We start from the raw sequence: 24,914 nt of genomic DNA, 5'->3' as shown, positions 1-24,914 counted from the left end.
CATGGGTTCAAGAAAGTGAGATCAGGGGCTTGCTAGTTTTTTGTATACAGCTGATATGGGAGAATGAAAGCTAAGCTTTCATTTTGTGGACAACACTGACATCATGTGGCTGTTTCCTTTATTGCACAAGCTCTAATCAATCATCAGCCACAGCTACAGATAACATTAGTAGGCCATGTGGTCGTTTGTATCTATATCTAGGCCTAATGTTCTTGTAATGTTATTGCAAAACTGCCTACAGAGGAGCAAAAGGTGCCGAAATGAGTTTTCTCCGACGGGTGGCTGGCATCTCCCTTAGAGATAGGGTGAGAAGTTCAGTCACGCGGGTTCAGTCTCGGAGTGGAGTCGCTGCTTCTTAGGTGGTTCGGGCATCTGGTTAGGATTCCTCTCGTGCGTCTCCCTATGGAGGTCCTCGATGCACGTCCCACTGGGAGGAGACCCCGGGGCAGACCAAGGCGCAGATGGAGGGATTACATCGACTCACTGGCCTTGGAACACCTCGGGATCCCCCCAGGAGGAAGTCACTAATGTTGCTCTGAAGAGGAATGTGTGGAGGTCTCTGGTGGAGCTGTTGCCCCCACGACCCAACTACGGATAAGCGGTTGAAGATGTATGGATGGATAAAAAAATAATAAAAATAGGACAATTGTCTCTTCTGTTTCCACACCCCATAACTTGCTGTGTAAAATGTTAAATGGAACTTCCCTTATACTATTAATGCTGAACTTGTTGGGAGGATTCAATTACCAAAATGAATATATGCACATGATGTGGGGTCGTCACTCACATGACATAACTCGTCATACCTGCATTTGAATGATGTAGATCCCATGAGCCGCAGGGACGCGGTCACTGTGATTGGCTAGTTTCAGTTGAGTGGATTCCATCAATTCAACTAGCTTTATAGTTCATAATGTCACATTGAATACAATTAGTAAATAAACGTATTGTATAAACGGTTGTTTACAACAACAAAAAAGCGTTTGTTTAGATAAAGGGATCATATAGCTATTATGCTCAGCATTCTGACAATAATGTCGTTTCTCTGACAACCAGCTCTAGCCAATCGAAACGCGACTGGACCTCCGGACAATGGGATCTAGTAGTATACCGTCGTACAGTGAGTTGCAACTACAGTAGTAAGTCTTGTCAGCTGCGGCAGTGCAGCACAACACAACAGGACAGGATGATCCCTCCATCAGTTGTGCTGATCAAAGCTTTATTCCTCGCTTCATGTTCACATCTGTGCACGTGTGACAGCTACGTGCTGGACGATAAAGGCGGACTGGGACGAGTGTTTGACGGGATCGGAGGTTTGAGCGGCGGAGGGGTGAGAATGTCCTCATTACTGACTAGAATGAAACACTTCCTGGTTCCACTTGGTGTGTTTACATCATACACAGTGGTGGAAAAAGTACTCAAAACATTACGGTATTTCTTTTAAAGGTATCAATACTGCAATAGATACACCGTAGTGTAATACTGTGTACTGTACAAAACCAAAAGTAAAAGTAGTAAAAGTACTTCATGCAGTATGTATACATGTCATAATATGGTATTTTAAATACACAAATCAAATAGCCAAAGTTTAAATAGGGTTGTTGATGTGGTAAATGTATGTTTTGTAATAATAATAATCAAAATCTACAAAAATAACTATGGGCCTAGTATCTAAAGTTTTCAAATAAATTGTACTGGAGTAAATTACAATATATTTTCCCTCTGAGATGTAGTGGAGTAGAAATTGGAAATGCTCCAGTGAGCTAAAAGTACCTCACCATTGTAGGGTAAAAGGAGTAGTTACCAGAACCCCTCAAGGAGACCCCGTGAGGGTCCCTGGACCTCACTTTGAGAGCCACTCATTCACAGTAGACCTACCAGGACTATTGATTTATGCGAATATAAGATGTATGATTTATGATTTTTTGATTTATTTTGATGTATGCTATTATAAGATTCATGTTATTTAAACATTGTTTACCTGGTGTCCTACAATGTACAGATTGTTATTTTTGTATTGTTATTGTATTATTGTTTCTAATGCTATAAATTATTGGTTTACCTGGGATTCTAGTTTCTTGAGGTACACTCACTGTTCTCTCTGTCTCTGCACATGACGTGATGACCTCACTCCGGATAAGAGCGTTTGTTAAAATGCGTATATTGTGAATTGTGAGGGTACCTATGCTAGAGGGACACGGGGAGAACATGCAAACTCCACACAGAAAGGGCAAAAAACATGCAGTAGTCCTGGTCTCTAAACTACCTCCCCCTGGCCAGCCGGGGCGCCTGATGGAGGGGAAAGGAACTGGTTGGCATAACGTGTTCCTTCCACGCGCTACGTCCAACCGGGGAAACTCCCCCTGCCAGGTGTAACGGCCAAGCTACATCAGGCTTTTCAGTGCGCGTTTACGCGAATACACACACACGCGCAAATTTAGGTCCAGTCCTATTTTAAGTGTGCGTACGCAGGGTTCGCGTTTTAGGGTAAACGCGCACAGAACGTGCGCAAAAAGCCTGGTGTAGCTTGGCTGTCAAGGAGCAACTTGAACACTCGTGCATGAAGGAAGCAGGAGTTCAAGTCCGTTGCTCTCCCCAGGTTGGCGGAGGGTGTGTAGAGACCAGTCCGTTGCTCTCCCCAGGTTGGCGGAGGGTGTGTGTAGAGCCCAGGATCACATTACATAATTGACACAGGGGTGAAAAATATATAAATAAATATATATATATAAAAAAAATGCCTATCGTAAATTGTACGGGTGTGTTTATACAATTATGAATACCACAAGATCATATCAATGTGTCACTGTCTTCCCTTCATACAGGCGACATCCCGTCTGCTTGTCAACTATGCCGAACCGTACCGCAGCCAGATATTAGATTACCTCTTCAAGGTACAGTATACGATCATCTGCCTTTATGATCCACCTGAATATCCACGTGTTAATTGCAATAGTTCGAAACTTATACGTTTTGCTTTTTGTATTTTACTGTGCATCATTCTGCAGCCAAACTTTGGGGCTTCTTTGCACATACTGAAGGTGGAAATCGGAGGAGATGCTCAAACTACAGGTGAGATAACGTTAAGATATACAGTATCTTTTGCAGGCTGCAGGTATGTGGGTTATGAAGTCACTGTATACGTGTCATAAACTACTGTTGTCAAATGACACTGCACTGACTGAAGTCACATCACCCTGAAATAGGGCTAGGCGATAACATATATACTGTCTGGGATCTTGGGTATGTTGTGTTGTGACATGTTTTCTTCACCTCACATCACTTCACATCTTCAACCGCTTCTCCGTCGCGGGGGCAACAGCTCCACCAGAGAGCTCCAGACTTCCCTCTCCAGAGCATTAGTAACTTCCTCTTGGGGATCCCGAGACGTTCCAAGGCCAGTGAGTCGATGTAATCCCTCCATCTGCGCCTTGGTCTGCCCCGGTGTCTCCTCCCAGTGTAACGTGCATCGAGGACCTCCCTAGGGAGACGCCCGAGGCATCCTAACCAGATGCCAGAACCACCTAAGCTGGCTCCTTTCCAGGCGAAGGAGCAGCGGCTCTACTCCGAGTCTCTCCCGTGTGACTGAACTTCTCACCCTATCTCTAAGGGAGATGCCAGCCACCCGTCGGAGAAAACTCATTCCGGCCGCTTGTATTCGCAACCTCATTCTTTCGGTCATGACACAGACACACACATAGGCATTACCGATTATTATTATTATAAAAAATTAAATCCTAATTCTAATTCTAAATGTTTTGTCAAAGCACCACTGATAATTCCCACAATGTTGTCACAATAGCAATATTGAGTTATTTGGTCAAAGATATTGTGATACCGGATTCTGTTCAGATCGTCCCACTCGCCACCCACTCTTGTGGGCATCTGGAATGATGACATGTTGATCCAGCGTAGTTTAGTTTAGGTAGTGTGGTCTATGCAATAATGCACCAGCTACCAAAACCATGCCTGGCTTAACAAACCAGTTTGACATCCAGTTAGTTTCAGCATTAGTAAGGAAGGTGATGTCGGAATTACATATGTATTGCATTTGTTCGTGCCACACCAACAATTTCAATGCTTGTACCTGTGAGTGACCTCTGCTGTGTTGATTTAGCCTGGCTAATAAGCCAGACCGAATCAGCCGTTGGCAAAAATAAATTGCCTGATCCCGCGACAGTGTTGTGTGATATTAGTCTGGCTTATTAGCCAGGCTAGTGTTGATTCTTCTTCATATTGTATTCAAGGATAAGATCGGCCTGATTGATATTTACATACGGTGTGTGTGAATAACTTAGTATTGTTCTTAATATTGACTTTATTCAAGTATGTTACTGTTTCACCAGACACAGTAGGCTGAGTGATTATCAATATTATGCTATCTAAGCCAGTGGTTCCCAAAGTGGGGTCTGGGGACCCCCAGGGGTCCTTGAGGGAGTTCCTGGGGGACCCAGCTAAATCATTATTTGGAACCAAATGGACCCTTATGGGTCTGTAACTCAGAGAGTGTACAAATGGAACCAATTGGACCCTAACGGGTCCCTGGCATATATTTTTCAAATGGGGGTCCACGGGCTGATTAGTGTCAATTTGGGGGTCCTTGACATGAACAAGTTTGGGAACCACTGATCTAAGGAGTGAGCACACTTGGATAAAGTAATTAACTTTGATCATTGTTTCTTTAGATGGAACAGAGCCATCTCACATGCACTATGAGAATGATGAGAACTTCTTAATTAATTAACTTTGATCATTGTTTCTTTAGATGGAACAGAGCCATCTCACATGCACTATGCGAATGATGAGAACTTCTTCATTAATTGACTTTGATCATTGTTTCTTTAGATGGAACAGAGCCATCTCACATGCACTATGCGAATGATGAGAACTTCTTCATTAATTGACTTTGATCATTGTTTCTTTAGATGGAACAGAGCCATCGCACATGCACTATGCGAATGATGAGAACTTCTTCATTAATTGACTTTGATCATTGTTTCTTTAGATGGAACAGAGCCATCTCACATGCACTATGAGAATGATGAGAACTTCTTCATTAATTGACTTTGATCATTGTTTCTTTAGATGGAACAGAGCCATCTCACATGCACTATGAGAATGATGAGAACTTCTTCATTAATTGACTTTGATCATTGTTTCTTTAGATGGAACAGAGCCATCGCACATGCACTATGAGAATGATGAGAACTTCTTCATTAATTGACTTTGATCATTGTTTCTTTAGATGGAACAGAGCCATCGCACATGCACTATGAGAATGATGAGAACTTCTTCATTAATTGACTTTGATCATTGTTTCTTTAGATGGAACAGAGCCATCTCACATGCACTATGCGAATGATGAGAACTTCTTAATTAATTGACTTTGATCATTGTTTCTTTAGATGGAACAGAGCCATCTCACATGCACTATGCGAATGATGAGAACTTCTTCATTAATTGACTTTGATCATTGTTTCTTTAGATGGAACAGAGCCATCGCACATGCACTATGCGAATGATGAGAACTTCTTCATTAATTTACTTTGATCATTGTTTCTTTAGATGGAACAGAGCCATCGCACATGCACTATGAGAATGATGAGAACTTCTTCATTAATTGACTTTGATCATTGTTTCTTTAGATGGAACAGAGCCATCGCACATGCACTATGCGAATGATGAGAACTTCTTCCGGGGATACGAGTGGTGGCTCATGAAAGAAGCTAAGAGGAGGAATCCAAACATCACATTAATAGGTTGGTAGGTTGGCAAACAATCAAAAAGAAAATCTGCAGGTTGTTGATCTTACCCCCCAAAAGCAAAATTGAACAAAGCAAAAATAAACTAGACAAAGTGCCAATCGGCACAGGTCTCCACCAGGGCAGGTCAGGTTGTGGCCTCATGGTGGCGCTATAACAGGCTGTTGAGGAAGATTTGGGCCGGAGGTTCGTGTTGGAGGGATGCAGGTACAATGTTTTTCCATGTGTGCATACATAAGTTGTATACAGATCGATGCAGTTATAGCTAAAAACAGGAATTGGCCTGTTATAGCGCCACCGTGAGGCTGATTTTGAGGAATAAATTGTGGCATGTCGTCCTCGGCCTAGTGAAAATGTGCGTGTATAATTTAAGGGAAATTGTTTGTTTGTTTGTGATTTGTGGGCTTTTTTCGAAATGGACGAATCGTGTGAGCTTTGGAAGCCAATCTTAGCCAATCAGGATGGAAGATGGGAAATGGTGCCGCTCCGTGTTGATCACATGACTATGGAGATAGTGTATACCGATTTGCGTGACATTTGGATAAAATCTGAAGGAGTAATAATAGAAAATGTGTTTTACATATGTCGGCCTCCTGGTGGCGCTATAAAGAGCAGATGTGAAAAATTCCAGGCAAAGGTTTTTCCTTGGCCTCTAGGGAGTTGGCATACAAAGTTATCCACAGATCCGTGCAGTTAGAGGTAAAAACACTTTTCGGCCAGTTATAGCGCCACCTTGAGTCTGAGTTGTAATTGTTCATGTGGCATTTTGTCCTCGGCCTAGTGGGAATGTGGGTGCACAATTTCACGGAAATCACGCGATGTGTTCATGATTTGCAGCATTTTGTTTGAAACTGAGCACTCCTGTGAACTTTGGAAGCCAATCTTAACCAATCAGGATGGAGTCTGAGAAATCTGAAAGACCGGTTTCGTTGAATGGCTCTAGAGAGACTGTGTACCAATTTGCGTGATGTTTGGACAAAATCTGTAGGTGTACTGTGCAAAAACTATTTTTGCACAAAGCGGCCTCCTGGTGGCGCTATAACAGGCCGTTCTGGAACGTTTGGGGCAGAGGTTCATCGTTGGCATCCAGGGAGTGTGTGTGCAAAATTTGGCATCGACCGGATTAACGGTGGCCGAGATTAGCTGCTCACGGACACACGGACGGACGGACGGACGGACACACACACGGACGGACACACGGACGGACGGAGTGCAAAACATACTCTCCCCACATGCCTTCGGCCTGGTGGAGACAATAAATAAATAGTTTAAAGGATAAAGCTCTGTATTCGGATCGTAAATTCATTGCTATAGGACCAACACCCCAGCTAAAAATCAACCCGGGGACCACTGTTGTGTTGGTTGGGTGGGGATATGTGCTAGGATTAGTGCTTTGGTAACACTGCATGCACAAGCATCACATGTCTATACATACCTTTGTTTCTCAACCAATGGTCCACAAGACTACTAATGGTCAATGGCAAAATTAGGCCTGCAGGTGGTCCACGGGAAAATGTTCTGAAATATACATACATTAATAAAATACCTTTTGTTGAATGTATTAAAATTATGTTTACCTAATATCTGTCAAATGTCAGAAAATATTTGAATTAATGGGATAGGTGTGGGATAAAAGGCTTTAAATTAAATAATGACTGTACAGGATTGATTTAATTATATCAGGCCCAGGGATTATTTAACTTAAATATATCCGAGTGATCCGGAGCTAAAACAAGAGGTTGAGAACCACTGATCTATTCCTATGCCACCATTACCTTCATTCCATTCTCTTACTTTATCCAACCTTCCATTAAACTCATGTTAACTGACATACTGATTTGTATCTTATCTGTGAGTGAGCAGACACATGCGATTATATGGGCACATTTCCTAACAATGATGGCATCGGTACAGTTTCCCTTCTTGAGATTCAAACTCCCTTTTCCTGTGGAATTTCTTGACCTCTGACCTCCCAGTAACTGACAACATTGACGACGTGTCACCATATGTCACCGGGTCATTTAGCACTGTTCTGTGGAAGTAAATAAAACATAATATTAACTTTCCTACATTACTAAATGCATGGACACCGTGTGTGCGTGCGTGTGTGTGTGTGCGTACGTTCAGGTTTGCCGTGGGCCTTCCCTGGTTGGGTAGGTCATGGGACGAACTGGCCTTACGACTTCCCCGACATCACTGCCTCCTATGTGGTGTCCTGGATCATTGGAGCCAAGCAGTACCACGATCTGGACATCGACTATATCGGGGTGTGTATTTCTGGATCTCATCTGTACACTATACTCACTGTAAAGGTATCTACACACCGGGCGTGAATTCGGATTTTTAAGTGGCGTTTCTCCATCGGTTTTCTGAAAAACGCGGCCGGTGTGCAACCACCTTTACTGTCATTATTGTGGACATTAAACCCATTCAGGACAGGAACCCCTTTTGGTGTTTTAAAGCATTACCAGTATGTTATACTTTAGCTATTGAAAAATAGCAGATCTACAAGCTCATACCACGGCACCGAGTGCAGCGCTATGAGCTTGTAGATCTGCTATTTTTGAAGAATCGTGAAAATGTGGTGCAAATCTTTGAATATATATTCTTTCAGAGTAAGTGTTTTTTAACTCAAATCTTTGCTTCTGGTGGGGGTCCCTGGAACAACATGTTTTCAGATGGGGGTCGGCGGCCAATTACATATAATCTTTGGGGTCCTTGACATGAAATATTGAGCACCACTGATATAGAAACATGGGTATTTTGACGCCAGGCCTAAATGGGTTAATCAATTAAGACCTGAGGCCGATTCTAAAAACAACGCCATCTAAATCAGTAGTTCTCAAACGTTTTTTTTTTGTGCCAAGGACGTCCAAAAGTATTTGGTTGTCTCGTGGGCCGCCATCTTAAAAGCTTTAGTGCCCCCTGAAGAGAAGATTTTGTGGTGTCAAACACTTTCAAGATTTTTCAAAAATAGCAGATGTTCAAGCTCGCAGCGTGGCACTAACTGACGTGCCGTGAGCTTGTAGATCTGCTATTTTTGACAACCCACCGTCCTAAAGCAATGTTCTAAATCCTCAAATAGTTTTCTGGAAAACTTAGGTTGCTAGACAGCTAAAATCTCAAATGACAGATGCTTTCTCAGTTTGAATGGGTTATGAACGTGTCACCCCCCCCCCCCCCCCCCCGCCACCTCCTGACTAAAACACTGTTTCATCAAATCTAGATTTGGAACGAGCGGAACTTTGACAGCAAGTACATCAAGGTAAACACATCACCCTGTAATATATATTTATATATATATATATTTTTTCTCTCATAGATGTAATCATAACATTTCACCGTACAGGATAGAATAGCTTGGTGTTTAACCCATTTTGGTGTTTTAAACATTATGTTATAATTTAGCTATTGAAAAATAGCAGATCTACAAGCTCGTAGCACGCCACCGAGTGGCGCCCTACGAGCTTGTAGATCTGCTATTTTTGAAAAATCGTTTTTAACTCGGGTCTAAATGGGTTAAAAAAAACAAAAAACAGCCACCAACATTTGGTTAGATTCCACAATGAAAGGACCACAGCCTCCCGCTAGCTGTCATTTGTCACTAAGGTGCTGCGGGACACGTTGGACAAAGTGGGCCTAGCGGAGATTGGCATCATCGCGGCGGACGGCGATTGGAGCATCTCCAACGCCATGACCGTTGACCCCTACCTCAACGATGCCGTTGAGGTGGTTGGGTAAGTAAAAAGAAACGATGGCCCTGCAGACGGCATGCGCCGAAGTGGTCACAACTTGGCTTCAGTTCCGAAATTCCGAACTTTGAATCTTACAAGCCAATATCGCTCGCTTTGTCAATATCTCAACGGCACTGTGAGTCCTGACGACTGATTCATAGACCTCGTGATGCACTGAATCTAAAGGGTTTTGTCACGTCGTTATCGTGACTCGTGTGGTGCGTGCGTCGTTTGAGTCGTTTAGCAGATTGGACTTTGGGCAGTAAGGAAGTTGTACTTTGTGGATCAAGACAATAAGACATTATCTGAATGTTTGTGGCTGTTTTTTATTGTTTTATTATAATAAATCATAGCCTGCAACTGTGCATGCTTTTTTTATACGGTGCGCATGCCACAGTTTTTGTTTTTGTTTGTCATCGCATCATTATAGTACAGATACATGATTAATACTCATCAGTAGCTAATATTTTATAACCTAATGGTCAAAGCTATCACTCATGGATTAAAGTCGTGGATTAAAGTCGTGGCGACTGATCAGCATATCTTCTATAGAAGTGTGTCCTACACCAAAAATACGTTATCTACAGATAGCCTATTTTCGGTTATTTGTTATTTCAGTCTTCCAGAAAACCCTAATGATCTCAGATCTTTCACAATCGTTAACGGTTCTCAACCGGTTAGCATGTATGGTTAGCATGTATGGTTAGCATGTATGGCTACCAAAACATCATCATTTGACATAGTGTGTTAAGTGTGTAGGACACACGCCGCTAAGTATGCGGTGGCTCCTTTCACGCTGTTTCTAAAAATTACTTGGCCTAGCGACATTTCTTTTTCAGTCGTGAGATTTAATTATTTCTTTAATCCATGTATCACTTCTCCCGTCTGAATCGTTGTCTCTCTCTCCTCTGTATCTCTGTATCTTGCCTCTCACTGTGGCTGTGTGTGTGTATGCTAGCTGCTGCGGTACACCCTGGATAAGGGTGGCTTGGAGAGGGTCAGAATCATAGCCAGTGATAACCTGTGGGAGCCCATCTCCCTGTATGTGCTGCTAGACCAGGAGCTCAGCACAGCTGTAGACGTGATAGGGTAGGATCCCCTTTCTGTGACTGGACCTAATATATTATTATGCACCCAGTTGTCTTGTTTGTCCTCCGTCCAATCGTAACGTTGTGTGCTGTGTGTCGCCGGACGTTTGACACACCCCGGCATCTCTAACCCGATGTTTTGCTGCTTGTTAGTTTAATCCTAGGAGTTGATCCTTTTTTTTTATTTGAGCCCACGGTCCATATCTGCAAACTGTGATTTTGTGCTAGCTTGTATAATATAATGTGGAATAAGATAATAACTCTCTTTGCGTGTGTCACCTCACACCCACATAAGTGTAAATAAGTAAGTGAGTATGGAAAATAAATAAATAAATAAATGGTCAAAGTAGCTATGTTAACAGTAACACTCTTTTAAATTGTAATTTTAGAAAGTTGGAATGTAAGTAGCTATACTGTGTGTGTGTATGTGTGTGTGTGTGTGTGTGTGTGTGTGTCTGCATGTGCGTGTGCATGTGCGTGTGTGTGTGTGTGTGTCTGCGTGTGCGTGCGTCAGGGCGCACTACCCAGGCACCACCACGGTGATGGCGGCCCTGAAGACCCAGAAGAAGCTGTGGTCGTCGGAGGACTACAGCACCTTCAACGACGAGGTGGGCGGAGGCTGCTGGGCGCGCATCCTCAACCAGAACTACGTCAACGGACTCATGACTGCGTGAGTGCACCAGCAGTAGTGCAGTGGGTTACACACGACACATGGATTCAAGTCCCCACGACCGACGTCGGTCATTTGGATTCCGAATAGAAGTCAGCATGTCTCCCATAGAAGTAGCTATCTACGAGTTTACAACAAGTCACGCTGTAACCTGAACCTGAACGTGTGTGGTGTGCTTTAATCCATGTACTTGTACTGTACACATTCAATTCAATTCAATTCAATTCAATTCAATTCAATTCAATTCAATTCAAGTGTCAAATCACAACAAGTTGTCTCAAGACACTTTACAAACCAACAAAGATCCAACAAAGACATGATTGAACCACTTAAAATATCGTCGGCCGGAAACCTTACTATTTCAACTGATTCACTGCCAGTTTAAATACATAAATGATCCACCCACTGTCAGCTTTCTTCTTTTATTTTTCAATTTTTTTTTAATTTTGTTGTATTTCCTTACGTTTTAAAATTACATTTAGACCTGAGGCCGATTCTGAAAACGTGTTCTGGGGTGCTGGTGGCCTAGTCGTTATAAGGCACCTACCATTTATATAGGCTCTGTTGCAGCCGGACAACAAGTCCCGAGTTTGATTCCCGCGGACCTTTGCTGCGGGTCACTCGCCGCGTGTACTCTCAATAAAGGCAGAAAGGTTTTCTGAACAACTTAAAATATTTATCCATTTTGTTGTATCGACGCTACTAGCATCAACTAAAACAAGCAGCTTGAAAGGTATATCGAGGTCTGGGTTTATGTCTCAACGGGTTAAAATAGTGAAAATCTACAAGTTTACAGTTGTGAACTTGTAGAGCTGCTATTTTCACTGCTTTTGTGTGACACACTTGCATGATTGGCATTCATCTACGAAAAAGCACATAGTTGACCAGAGTCATGCAGGGCTCCATACTAGGCCCCTGCCCTTTTCCCTCTACACTAAATATCATCACGAAAATAGTTGATCTACAAGCGTTGTGAGCCTGTAGTAGAGCAGCTATTTTGGCTAGGGTCCGTGTGGATAAGGGCCATACACACCAAGCGCTATACAGTAGAACTATAAAGTTCACAAGTTGTTATTGTTGTAATATATTTATAGTTTGTGTGGACAAGCCCTTTGCTCTGTGCCCTAGACACTTTATTGGACAAGTTGTAGACAAGTCATCAAAACTCAAAGTGCATAATAGAAGACGGATCCTATTTGGGTCGGCAGATATCACACGAAAACTGCACTCGTACACAAAAACAGGCAAGCATTCAGCGTGCTGCCGACACTACTGCCTTTCATTATGACCTGCTGTACAGTTTGGTTATGATACTTTGCACATCCATAAAGGCTATAATATGCAATGACAATGGGAAGGCGAGGTAGGAACTCTTACATACTCTTACTCTTACACCTATCCTCCAAAATAATCTAATAATAATAAGTTTCATGCTCTGTTTTCCCAGAACGATATCATGGAACCTGGTTGCCAGCTACTACGAGGACCTACCGTTTGGCAGAGACGGGCTGATGACGGCAGAGGAGCCATGGAGTGGCAGCTATGTGGTGGAATCTCCCATCTGGATTACAGGTCTCGGCAGCCATGTTACTCCTGTGAATCTTTAATTAATCAACGTAATCAATTGATTGGGAGGGATTAAATAAATTGTCCCCCAACCATTTCAATTCATTTATTTGAGTCGACATTTATGAAATACATTATCAAGGGCACAGTGTGTCAAACATGTGTACTATATTTTCAGCCCACACTACCCAGTTCGCCCAGCCAGGATGGACCTACCTGCAGACTGTGGGACACCTCGCCCACGGTGGAAGTTATGTGTCTCTGACCGACGGCAAAGGAAACCTCACTGTGGTTATTGAAACCATGGCAAGTTGTATTTCTTTTTTTCTCAATTAATTAATTTAACCCATTCTGACCTGAGATCAGATTCATACGAGGTTTCCGCCGGACACACACTGGTCTGATGAACACATTCTGACCTGAGATCAGATTCTAAAAATGTCAGTCGCTCTTCGATTTTTCAAAAATAGCAGACCTACAAGCTCGTATCGCGCCACTCGGTGGCGCGATATGAGCTTGTAGATCTGCTATTTTTAAATAGCTAAAGCATAACATGATGCTCACACCAAAATGGGTGCCCGGTCAGAATGGGTTAAATGTAACTTTCATGTTCGGCCCTGGATTTGAACCTGGTATCCTGTGCAAGTGCTGACATGTTTTACCACTGAGCTAATGGAGCTTGCTCTTAACCCATTTAGACCTGAGGATGATTCTACAAATGGCTTCTAAATCCTGACGGTTTTCTGAAAAACCCTGTGTTTCTACTGTATGTCAGTGGTTCTCAAACATTTCAATGGCAAGAACCCCCAAAAATATATGTAATTGGCGGGGTGCATACTTAGTTTAGAGACTAGTCATTGGTTAGACATGGGTTAAGGTTAGGTTTAGGTGTGCTGCCCTGTGGTAGGTTAGGGTGAGGGGTTGAGATAGGTTGTAGTTGTAGGACTAATGACTGGTCTAACCAAATAACTAGACTAAACCAAGTGCTGTCTAAACTAAGTACTAGGAGTCATATTTTGCCATTTTTGCAAATTGCAGCATTTAACTCCCATTTCATTTTATATGGTTATAATGTGGTTATATTCATGTAGAAAACAGAAGAAGAAATGATTATTACAACTAAAGCTAGCAAAATAAACGCAGTACAGTAGTATAGTAGTGCATCACGTGGATGCAGAGGTCGTTGTTTCATTGTGTCCCTTAACTATAAACTGCGTTTTGGGATGCAAAATGCACCCTATTTTAATCTCTGGTGTTATTACATTGTATTGCCACTATACCCAGAGAGAGGTTCTAGTCTGGAGGGGCTTTCAGAGGCAGTCCTTGGGTCTTTTCAAACAGAGAGAGTTTACAAAGGTTACATTTGTACACTGACGTGCTTGCTGTGCAGCGTATACACATGTCTCCTCATTGAAATGTTTATATATAATTTAAATATTTTACACTAGAAAACCAATTTGTGTTCCAATGTCAAGATATCGCACAAACACACAGGGTTCATAGAGTCTCCTTGTTTCTTTCATTCCCTCCTAACAGACTCATGACCATTCAGTTTGCATAAGACCTCCGCTCCTGCCCTTCAACGTCGTATCCCAGAATGCAACGTTCCAGCTGAAGGGCTCCTTTGTAGGTATCTCTCTGATCTCCCTCAGACTGTGGGTAGTTTGTTGATTGACGCGCGCCGTCTTATGCAAAGCGCTCTTCGTGTTGCTCGCAGGCATCCATCAAGGAGCTCCAAGTGTGGCAGTCGAGGTTCGACTTCAAGACAAAGAAGCCCACCTTCTTCAAGAAGCTCCCCCCACTGAAGGTAAAGGCCACTGCGTGGAAATGGTTTACGAGAATGCAAGCGGCATTGAACTTTGCCCGTGAGACTGCGTTTAACTTTAATTTTTTTTCTAATTTTTTATCCCACGATTTTGTAACCCAGTTTTCTTTTCACCCAGTGCCAATTATCTAATGTAATCCTGGGCGCTACACTTCCTCTGCCAACCTGGGGGGGCAGCGGACTGTCCTCATGCCTCCTTCTATGCATGAGGAGTCCAAGCTGCTTCTTTTCACCTGACAGAGGGGAATTTCCCCGGCTGGACGTAGCGTGTGGAAGGGACACGTTATTCCGACCAGTTCCTTTCCCCTCCATCAGGCGCCCCAGCTGGCCAGGGGGAGGTAGTTTTAGAGACCAGGATTACGGCATGTTTTTGTGAGGATACCTAGGAGTTTACAGGCCCATAAGAGTCCATTTGGTTACAACTACAAATAAAGGTAAGAAAGCCTTCTAGCATGGAATTCTCCTTTAAAAGCATCCGCGGTCCACTCATCTGACCACATTACACGGCAGTGGCCGGATGGGCGTAGGGGTGGCCATTTGGAGACATTTTATTAAGCGGTTACTGTTAGGCCTTGCCAGCTAAATAACCGTTAGCCGTTTTTAACCGATTTTTACTCATTTAAAAAATGACAAATACAACATAGGTTGTATTTGACGGGGGAATTAGCAGCCACGATGTTCCTCCCCGATGTCATAGCGGGGAGGAGGTGTGAGTGACAATAAAAAATAACAAATAATATGATAAAATAAAATAATTATAAATACATACAGAGAAGCAATGACAGTTACATTGACCAAAGTTTGTCGAAAGCCTGGTGGCTGCTGCTAGCACACACTTGTCCCCGGCTGTGTTCAGGACTTCCGGCTTGGATCAACGGAACTATTGACATTCATTCAATTGACTATTGACTATTATCAATAAAATCGTAGTGTTTTCTGACGAAAAGCTTTGTGACAGCTCTCATACGTCACCCTCCGTTGTCTGAGCACTAATCTCCCGTTGCCAGACTGTTGCCTATCGCAATTTCCATATGCTTCCGTCATACCATCTGGAGCAATGGAGGCTCTATCATGAGTAAGCGATAAAGCGGAAGTGGAGACGTCTCCCCACTTCCGTTTCGTCTCTACAGTCGCGCAAATGTATCCTAATTTAAATAGAAATCTACGCATTTATAGCTTGTTGCTTAGCAGAAAAGGAAATACAATGGAAATGGCAGCTTCCTTACTCAGATTCCGGGAGGTGTAGTTCCAGACTCTATATAGCATTCGGAGATTGTGGAATAGTTGTCTGGCTACGCGAGACTATCTGTGAACAAGCTCTGCGTGACCTCTGTCCTCTGCCAGAATCCATCAGCAGCAACAACGCAAACTGTCGACCGATGTTCCAACTGAACTCTGAATTGACAATTGTTTTCTTTTTTGCTTGTCCTCTTTCCATTAATGGCAGCTTCTGGACGGCTTGTTCAGCGTGAGTCTGGATGTGGACGAGGTTTACACGTTCACCACCGTCACCACGGGCCAGAGAGGGAGTTACCCGGACCCCCCTCCTTCCGCACGCTTCCCCAACGTCTATAAGGATGACTTTAACGTCGGTAAGGACTTCACTTTGAAGAAAAAAAAACAACAAGCATTGCTATTTTTTAAATTGGCACCTATCGGGCAGAAACCTAGTATCTCCATATTTCATCTTCTAAACATTGGCATTGGCCACATAGTACAGTTTAGAAGTTTATTGTATCACAGATGGTATGGCTCACGAGGTGACACAAATGGGCCTCTAAATGTACCAAATCTCCCTCTTTCTCAAATTCCCCAATATGTCAACCCTCTGTAGACTAAACTATGACGTTAAAAAAATAAAACTATGGTACAGTGTGATGACAAAGACTAAATATATTGGACAATTTTGTCAACAAATTAGTACTAGCCAAACATATTAGGGAGGGACTAGTGGAGAAGAGATCCAGTGGAACTAAAGTACAAGTAATTTTATGTTTGGTTGCGCTCTGAAGCTCACATTGTGAGCTTGTAGATTTGCTATTTTCAGCATGCAACCAAGTGTAGAAATCACGCCATCAAGGTCTGCCAAAATACATTTTAAAATCAACTGTACATTTAGTCGACTAAAATCTGATGATATTTAAGGATTGGGTCCTTTCTCAATTTAGTGAGTCTAAGGATGCAGGCTATTGCATCACTGTTTAGTTGACTAAAACTAAACGATTTGACTGAAATATGTCTAAATTAAGTTTTATTCAAAATGAGCCTCAGACTAAAACTAATCAAATCAAATCAAATCTGTAGCCAATCCGGCTTTCTCGGAGGCGCCGGACTTCGCCGACCAGACGGGCGTGTTCGAGTACTACATGAACCTGACGGACCCGGGACCGCACGTCTTCACCCTGCGCCAGGTGATCACGGAGAGGCCCGTCACCTGGGCAGCGGACGCCGACCAGACCGTCAGCGTCATAGGAGACTACAAATGGTGAGACGACTTGACTTGCGCAAGGCCAGGCACAGATTATCAATTTGGGTGCATTTGGTCGGGGAATATTCCGTCAATTGAAATCCCAACTGTTCTCCGTCAATGAATGCACTTTATCGATATGAAACGGTCTTGCTGAAATTCAACATAATTAAGTCCATACATAGACTTTGCTGACATATGACATCACATTCAGTGCTCTAAACAAATGTTATAAAGTCCATAGACCTGGTTGACACATGACGCAACGTTTAGTGCTCTACACAGACTGCAATTGGCTGCCATATAATACGTCATTTCAGAGCCAGGCAGAAGCTGGCGCTCCTCAAATATATCATGGACGTAGCATCAAAAGAACCCCAAAATGGAATTTCATGTTGAGGGCCCTCTGGCTAGGCAACCCAGCCTGGCAGAGATGTTTGTGCTTTGCGGAGTTCCCCTTTCTATTTTTTTTCTTTTTTTTTTAGGGGCCCCTCCTATACAAATGTTTAATGTTTGTCTTTAGTTCAATGTTTGTCTTGTAAACGCCATTGACAATGAAGGGAAAATGTACGTCATATTGTCCCTCATTACATCATATTGTCTCTTTATTGTTAATGGCGTTTAATGTTTGTGTTGGCACCGTTTGTTTTACATCACCTAATCAACATGAGTTAGACTTTAATATATATGTGTTATATACACAGACAGACAGATATACACAGACAGGTGCTTTGTGTGGTTGACTGGTGGACTTGGAACTACGAAAATATATTTAAAATGTCTTTAAACATTGTATTTTTGAGGGGTGCTAGGCTGCTAGCCCCTCCTATACACACAGGTTTAATGTGTCTTTAGTTCAAAGTTTGTTTTGTAAACGCATTGACAATGAAGGGAGAATTTTCGTCATTGTGTCGTTTTTGCCATATTGTGTCTTCATTGTTAATGGCGTTTAATGTATGTGTTGGCACCGTTTGTTTTACATCACCATTACATCACCTAATCAACATGAGTTAGACTTTAATATATATGTGTTATATGTATTATTGTTATTGTTTTGAGATGCTCAGCTTTTTTTGTGTACCCTATACCCATAGTGACAATCTGATTGGCTGAGCAGGGAATGTGATGTAGGATGATAGCTCCCCTCACTTCACACAAGTGTGTTTTTTTTCCCTCTTCATAATAATAAAATAATTCATCTGCACTATTAACACTTTCAGCGTCAATTCAAAAATGTATAGTACTTAATATTTCAGTCTAATGTAGGAGCAGAGCATATTAAATGGTTCAAACGCTTAATTTGTCATTTAATTTAAGATATTATTTAATTATTTTTTTTCATTTTGTTGTGAAGGTGTAGGAGCATATGGCTACTGTGTTCATATACTGTATACTTTGTTATATATTGACCATTCATTGATGAGGCTGCAATTCATCCCACAGACGAGAACATGAAGTGATTGGATGTCCTGGACGAATATAAAACCCCTAATGTAAACAAAAGAAGCATTATCAATCAGGCCTGAATCATTGGCACCACTTTAACTAGTTCCACCACCACGGAGCCCTGGACCAAGAAAGGGGAAGAAGAGGCCCCTTAAATCATCTTTTTTTCCCCCGATGCCCTACAACCACATGCTAAACGTATCTATTGGGACGAGGGAGAGACCTTTATGTCTCTGCAGAAAGAGAAAATAACCCGCCAGGTTGATTTTTAATGGAGGGTCATTCACTTTACTCGGTAGAAGACGGCACGATGGGATCCGGCGATGGGTAGATGTCGGGGCACATATCCCACTTACCTTGGGCCTTAGCTTCCCAGTAACCGCCTTTGTAAATGTGCATGGAGTCTCCAGATACGGGATCGTCGGTCTTCTCGAACCACACTGCCCTGCAGTCGCGCTCTTTCTCCCGGGAGGCGAGGCGTTGCCTCTCCTCCAGTCTCTCCTTTTCGACGTTGGCCCTGTCCCAGTGGCCGGCCTCCATCAGCCTCTGGTCGGGGCGCCTCCGGCTGTCTGTCGGCGCCACGCCCTCCTCGGGCTCGTTGAGCGTCAGAGCCAGCGAGGAGAAGTTGTACATGTTCTCCGCTCCCTCGGGCAGAGGAAACATCCGCCACAGTTCTTTGGCTATGAGCGTATTGTAGACGGTTCTTGGTTTGCCTTCAGAGTTCTTCTCGCCTTTACTGATGACCCTGGAAAACTCCATCTTCTCGCCCCAGTTTCCTGACAGCCCGTAATGGACCACGCCATCCTTATCCGTTACTATGCCCGTCACCTTTCTGTTAATGTCTCTGGAGAAGTAACTGTATGGGGCGAACTTGAGGTGGCAACGGTCTCCTGTCCGGTGGTTCACCACCTCCGTCTCTCCTGACTGGTAGATCCACAGTCTTCCCACAATTATATTATGTATGTAGGTGGTGACCTTCGTCCAAGAATAGTGATTGTTGCTCTTCTCAAAGATGCATTGGATGGGCCCCAAGGGTATGAGGGATATATACTTTCCTCTGAACTTGCTGGCGACGGTGATGGTCTGCCTGAAGGTCCAGCCTCTCTCGGAGCTTGCGTGGTGGGCAGCGGAAGGCGGGTGGTGGCTCACCTGTTCGCAGACCGAGCGGTAGCCGCACTCTCGGAGCCGGTCCAGCTCAAAGGTCTCCCCCAGCAGCGGGTTGAAGGGCTTGGCCGTGCGGTGCACGGTGGTGGAGTACGAGGCCACGCTGAAGGCGGCCACGTAGCACATCTGCTCCAGGGAGTCCTGGCACGCGGCGGCCTTGTCCAGCAGCTCGTGGTACTCCATGTCCTCGGACAGACGCTGCAGCATGGAGAGCGGCTCGTTGAAGTGCACCGGCATGGGGATCTTGGTGAGGTCCTTGTTGATGCAGTTCTTCACGATGCTCCAGAGGTTGAGGGAGTAGTTGTTGGGTTTGTCCGGGATGTGGGTTCGCCGCTGTCTCACGGGCTCCACCTTGAGGCGCCGCAGGGACTCCTGTTTGGTGGACGAGGCCCGCGTGTCAAACGCCTGCTCGTCCGTTGCAAGCTCGCCACTGTTCCCACTGACATCATCGCCAGACCTCCCGTAGACTTTAAGCTCGGCAGGGACAGTGATGAACTCTACTGGGTCCTCCATGGCATCAAAGAACTCATTCCCCTCATCATCATCGTCACTGCAATTGCCCTTCGCTGAACTGCCGGAACCCTTGCTGTCCACGACAGGGTAACGGAGTGAAGGGGACGACACTGTAGCTTCGATGACGGCTCTCTCTAAATGGTTATGCTGCTTTGCCAACTGCTCCAGGGTGTCTTCCAGTCTCACCCTCTGGTCTCTCTCGGCTTGCAGGGCCTTCTGCCAGTGCTTGCTGTGGGTCTGGGCCGAGGACAGGAAGTCCCGACATGCATTGACCATGGCGTTGGAGGTGATTCTGAACAGTGTGGCTCTCTCCGTCACCTGTCTGAGCTTGTCTGCCACGTCCGTTCCCTCGTGAACGTCCTCCAGCTCCGACAGTGCCCTTTGCAGGACAGAACCGTGCTTGGCGATGAGGTCGTTGCAGGTGCTGACGTCCTCCACCTTACTGGTCAGCGTGCGTAGCGTCCACGGGAGCTCAGAGTCGGGGTCGCCTCCGCCGTATCCCGTGGCATGGGGTCGTTTGGGACAATCGTCGCCCGAGTCATCGGACTCGGCCTGCATGTTGTGGACGGCCTTGGACTTTGCCAGCTCCAGGGCCGTGATCCAGCGCTGACGCTCCACCTCCGAGCTGGCCTTCAGGTGGTAGGTCTCCGCACCGGTGTTGGAAATGACAAAGCTACAGGAGTCTTCCACCACAATGTTGGCCCTGGTCAAGACGATGGCCGCCCGGCACGTGTGGCCCATCTCTGCCTGGGTCCTGTAATAGGACAGGAGGCCATTGATCAGGACGAACCATCGTCGCTGGTAGCCTCGCACGTAGTTGGTCCATTTGAAAAGCCAACCCGCGTACTTGTCTGCGGGGATGGGAGTGGGCGGCTCGGACATTACAACGGCCCCGCGACTTCACAGAGCGGGGGTTAGGGCCTTAACACACACGGCCGCTTCTCTACCGTTATTTGGCACACACGTCTTCAGTAAGAAACTGGTAATTAATCATGTGCATTAAAGTAAAACATGCTAAAGAGGCCGCAGACTACAAACGGGTGTCGTGTCTGATTCAGATGCTTTATCAGAGTATATGGAGGTCAATCTATGATGTGAGTCATCGATGACATCAGTGCTTTGACGTCAGTAACCTCCCGGCTTATTAGAGATGGAGTGCCATGATTTCACCTTAAAACATCATCAGGTTTTATTAAAGGAGCATTCAGTGTTTTGGGTGATTTGGAAACCCCCCCGGTCTGCCCCGTTAACAGTGGGGGAACACGCAACAGGCCAACAGCGCGCACAAACAGCTCGATCATGATTGGCAGAAGGCTCCTCTCTATCCTGATTGGATGAAGGCTGGGCCACCTAGCCAAAATCGTAACCTACGGTTTTTTGACCCCAGGGGTTAACTGGGGACAGGGAGGAACTCCTTATTTGGTCAACACACTCTATAGTAGGGAGGATTGTCACAGCAAAACAAAAAAAGAAGTGTGTGTGTGTGTGTGTGTGTGTGTGTGTGTGTGTGTGTGTGTGTGTGTGTGTGTGTGTGTGTGTGTGTGTGTGTGTGTGTGTGTGTGTGTGTGTGTGTGTGTGTGTGTGTGTGTGTGTGTGTGTGTGTGTGTGTGTGTGTGTGTGTGTGTGTCAATTTAACAAAGGTGCAGACGATCAGAAATCAGCAGAGAGTGATCGACGTTGCCCTACTCTATGCCAAATTGAAGTGGACTCGGTCCCAGACTTTTCTTTTTCTCCCTGGAAATAAAAACGTCTGGGTTTCCGAGGCTATGTGGGTGGTGATCCCGCCGAACTGAAGCTGCACCCACAGCTGTTTATGTGTATAATAAAGGGGGGTTAGGGGAGGGGATGATATTTGGATGTCACTTATATCCCTGTTTTACTTGTACTTCAATGTTTCAATGTTTGTTCAGAGCACTCATGACATAAATCGTTTGCCAGTCTATGGACTTTAATGTTTGTTTAGGGCTCCAACTTAAGACGTCATGTGGCCGATATGAATACAGTGAGTGGCCCTCACTTCACACAAGTGTGATTTAAAAAAATATTATATGTGTATTGATAAGACGAGCAGAAAATGTGAAGTGCCATGTTTTTAAACCTGCCATTTACGGGATTATTTACTTGCCAACGTGCCTCTTATTTAACCCATTTTGGGCGGGAACCCCTTTTGGTGTTTTAAACATTGTTATAATTTAGTTTTTGAAAAATAGCAGATCTACAAGCTCGTAGTGCGCCACCGAGTGGCACTCTACAAGCTTGTAGGTCTGCTATTTTTGAAAAATCGTGAAAATATTTATTTCCGAAAACTGGAGGATTTAGAAGATTCTTTTTTAAATTTGAGGTCAGGCCTAAATGGGTAATGGATCCAACCCTCTGTCTTCATCTCTCGCTGAGTGAGCTCTGGCGGTCTGATATCACACACAACCTCCTTCTCCCGCTCTCGGAGTGGAACACAAAACAGAAACCGTTGCCTAATAACGTCAATTTGCGCTGATGAAACTCGCACACCCCATTCTCCTGCCCCGCCACACGGGCCCACTCAACTTGAACTTTATATAGATTATTAATTCAATATTGTGCAACTGCCCAAATGGGCTCTATGTATACACACCATTTTGGAAAGAACTTGGGCCATTTCCCTACAGTGCTACCGATGATACTTTATTCCATTTGTATTGAATTGTCACATACACCCTCCCATTATCATGAATAATAACATGTTTAAAGGTTGAGCATTGTTTGATTGAGCAAGATGCGCATAGGTAGACTCTAGAGTACTGTTTTTAATATTTCTCTGCACTTTGCGTTTAACACAGACTTTGTCCATGTCCACCCCGTGTTCCAGGCAGAACCTGACCGTCTCGTGTGATGTTTTCATGGAGAGCGTTAAGACCGGTGGCGTCTTCATCGCTGCCAGGGTGGACAAAGGTGGCCAGTCGGTCCGCAGTGCCAGGGGAGTTTTCTTTTGGGTTTTCGCAGATGGCACCTACAAAGTCACCAATGACATCGGTTAGTATTAGCAACGCTGTATGTACATTGTTTTTTTGTTTTCTTTTTGTTCATCAGACTGATGTTCTGTATCACGATTTGTATCAAAATTCACACGTTTGATGAATGATTAACGTCGTGCCTCCTCCTCTCTTCCCTCATTAGCGGGTCAGACTGTGCTTGCCGAGGGCCAGTCTGGCACCAGAGCGTATGGCTGGCACACGTTGACGCTCACAGTCGAAGTAAGTTCATAAACCCCTCGTGGCCAGTTGCTGTTTTTAGTTTTAGTTTTTTTGCCACCCAGTAGGTGTATGATGATGTCATGCACATACCCCTCTATAGGGACACTAGCGTTAATGTGGTCAAATTTCCTTCATTTCTGTACAGCTTTTTATCATAACACGTGTCACATTTGCCATTGACAATGGAAGGAGAATGTATGTGTATGTGTCTGAAAGCAAAACGGCTTTTTGTCTCCAACACAAAACATTAAATGCCATTGACAACGAAAGGAGAATTTACATCATATGTGTGTCTACGCAGATCGACATGTTACGTCATGATGACGTACGATGTTAACCCATTCTGAACGGGAACCCATTTTGGTGTTAGCATCACGTCATGCTTTAGCTATTTAAAAATAGCAGATCTACAAGCTCATATCGCGCCACCGAGTGGCGCGATACGAGCTTGTAGGTCTGCTATTTATTTATTTTTAATCGAAGAACGACTGACATTGTTTTGGAATCTGATCTCAGGTCAGAATGGGTTAATCAGACCAGTGTGTGTCCAGTGGAAACCTCCGTATGAATCTGATCTCAGGTCAGAATGGGTTAAGAGCGCCCTATCACTTCACTTCACACGGGTGTGATTGTGTCCTTCATTCATTCCAGGGCCAGTATGCTTCAGGCTTGCTGAATGGCTATCCCCTGTGGAAGAACGCTGTGGTGCTGTCGCCCACCCACGGCTGGGCAGCCATCGGAACACACTCGTATGAACTGGCCCAGTTTGACAACTTTGCGGTGGAAGCAGACTCCCCGTCGACAGCGTGATTTTGTATTGTGTTATTGCCGAATATATGCCTTGACGAATTAATTTATTCACATGATTCATTCCCGTTCTATGCCCTTTTTAATGTGATGACAACAACCTGAGGTGGATCTTTTTTTTTTTCATTTTCTTTTTTTAATTTAATGGGAATTTGTGAATATGGGTTTACAGAAACAACACTTGAATGTTCAGGGGATTATGCCAAAAAGGACAACATTTTTTCTCTTGATAATGTAATGAAGGACTTGGATGAAAATCTCTTTTAAAATCTTAGTCAAGATTAAAAGTGTTCTATTTTTTTTAATTTTTGGTTGTTTTAAATAAAGTGATTTTCTTAATGTGGGTTTTAATTTATTTCATTTAATGGTTTAACCCAGCGGTTCCCAAACCTTTTTGGCCATGCACCCCCTGTTAACTCCCGACCTAGCTGACGGACCTGAATATGGCATATACATGCAGGATAAGCTGTCTTCTGCATATACTGTACTTGCCATATATTGGCATATGTTAATATATTTTAAATAAAACCATAGCACCACCATTATTAGCCTTTTCATGTCGCGCACCACAAGGGGTGCACGCACCACAGTTTGGGAACCACATGGTTTAACCCTATATACAATGGTTATTTGAAAATAGATAAT

The 24,914-nt window shown here is 44.0% G+C and overlaps 2 protein-coding genes across 2 annotated transcripts; one reads left to right on the top strand and one right to left on the bottom strand.

Annotated features, from left to right (window-relative positions):
• Nucleotides 1-1,169: 1,169 nt before the first annotated feature.
• On the top strand, nucleotides 1,170-24,608 carry galcb (galactosylceramidase b). Its single transcript, XM_083792069.1, has 17 exons — nucleotides 1,170-1,330; nucleotides 2,823-2,891; nucleotides 3,006-3,069; nucleotides 5,643-5,756; nucleotides 7,887-8,026; nucleotides 8,986-9,024; nucleotides 10,452-10,582; nucleotides 11,096-11,251; nucleotides 12,699-12,823; nucleotides 12,996-13,123; nucleotides 14,354-14,443; nucleotides 14,535-14,624; nucleotides 16,090-16,234; nucleotides 16,947-17,127; nucleotides 23,078-23,241; nucleotides 23,386-23,462; nucleotides 24,114-24,608. The coding sequence occupies exons 1-17, from the start codon at nucleotides 1,187-1,189 to the stop codon at nucleotides 24,270-24,272; spliced, it is 2,016 nt and encodes a 671-aa protein (XP_083648195.1). The 5' UTR covers nucleotides 1,170-1,186; the 3' UTR covers nucleotides 24,273-24,608.
• On the bottom strand, nucleotides 18,844-21,382 carry LOC310878438 (oxysterol-binding protein 1-like; the record flags this gene model as incomplete). The annotated part of the gene is made up of 1 exon (XM_083792768.1): nucleotides 18,844-21,382. The coding sequence occupies exon 1, from the start codon at nucleotides 21,112-21,114 to the stop codon at nucleotides 18,844-18,846; it is 2,271 nt and encodes a 756-aa protein (XP_083648894.1). The 5' UTR covers nucleotides 21,115-21,382.
• Nucleotides 24,609-24,914: the final 306 nt, after the last annotated feature.

This window comes from Protomyctophum parallelum (genome assembly GCF_964188405.1).
Source record: "Protomyctophum parallelum genome assembly, chromosome: 20".
NCBI classification, from domain to species: domain Eukaryota; kingdom Metazoa; phylum Chordata; class Actinopteri; order Myctophiformes; family Myctophidae; genus Protomyctophum; species Protomyctophum parallelum.
This window is presented reverse-complemented; position numbering and strand designations above follow the sequence as displayed.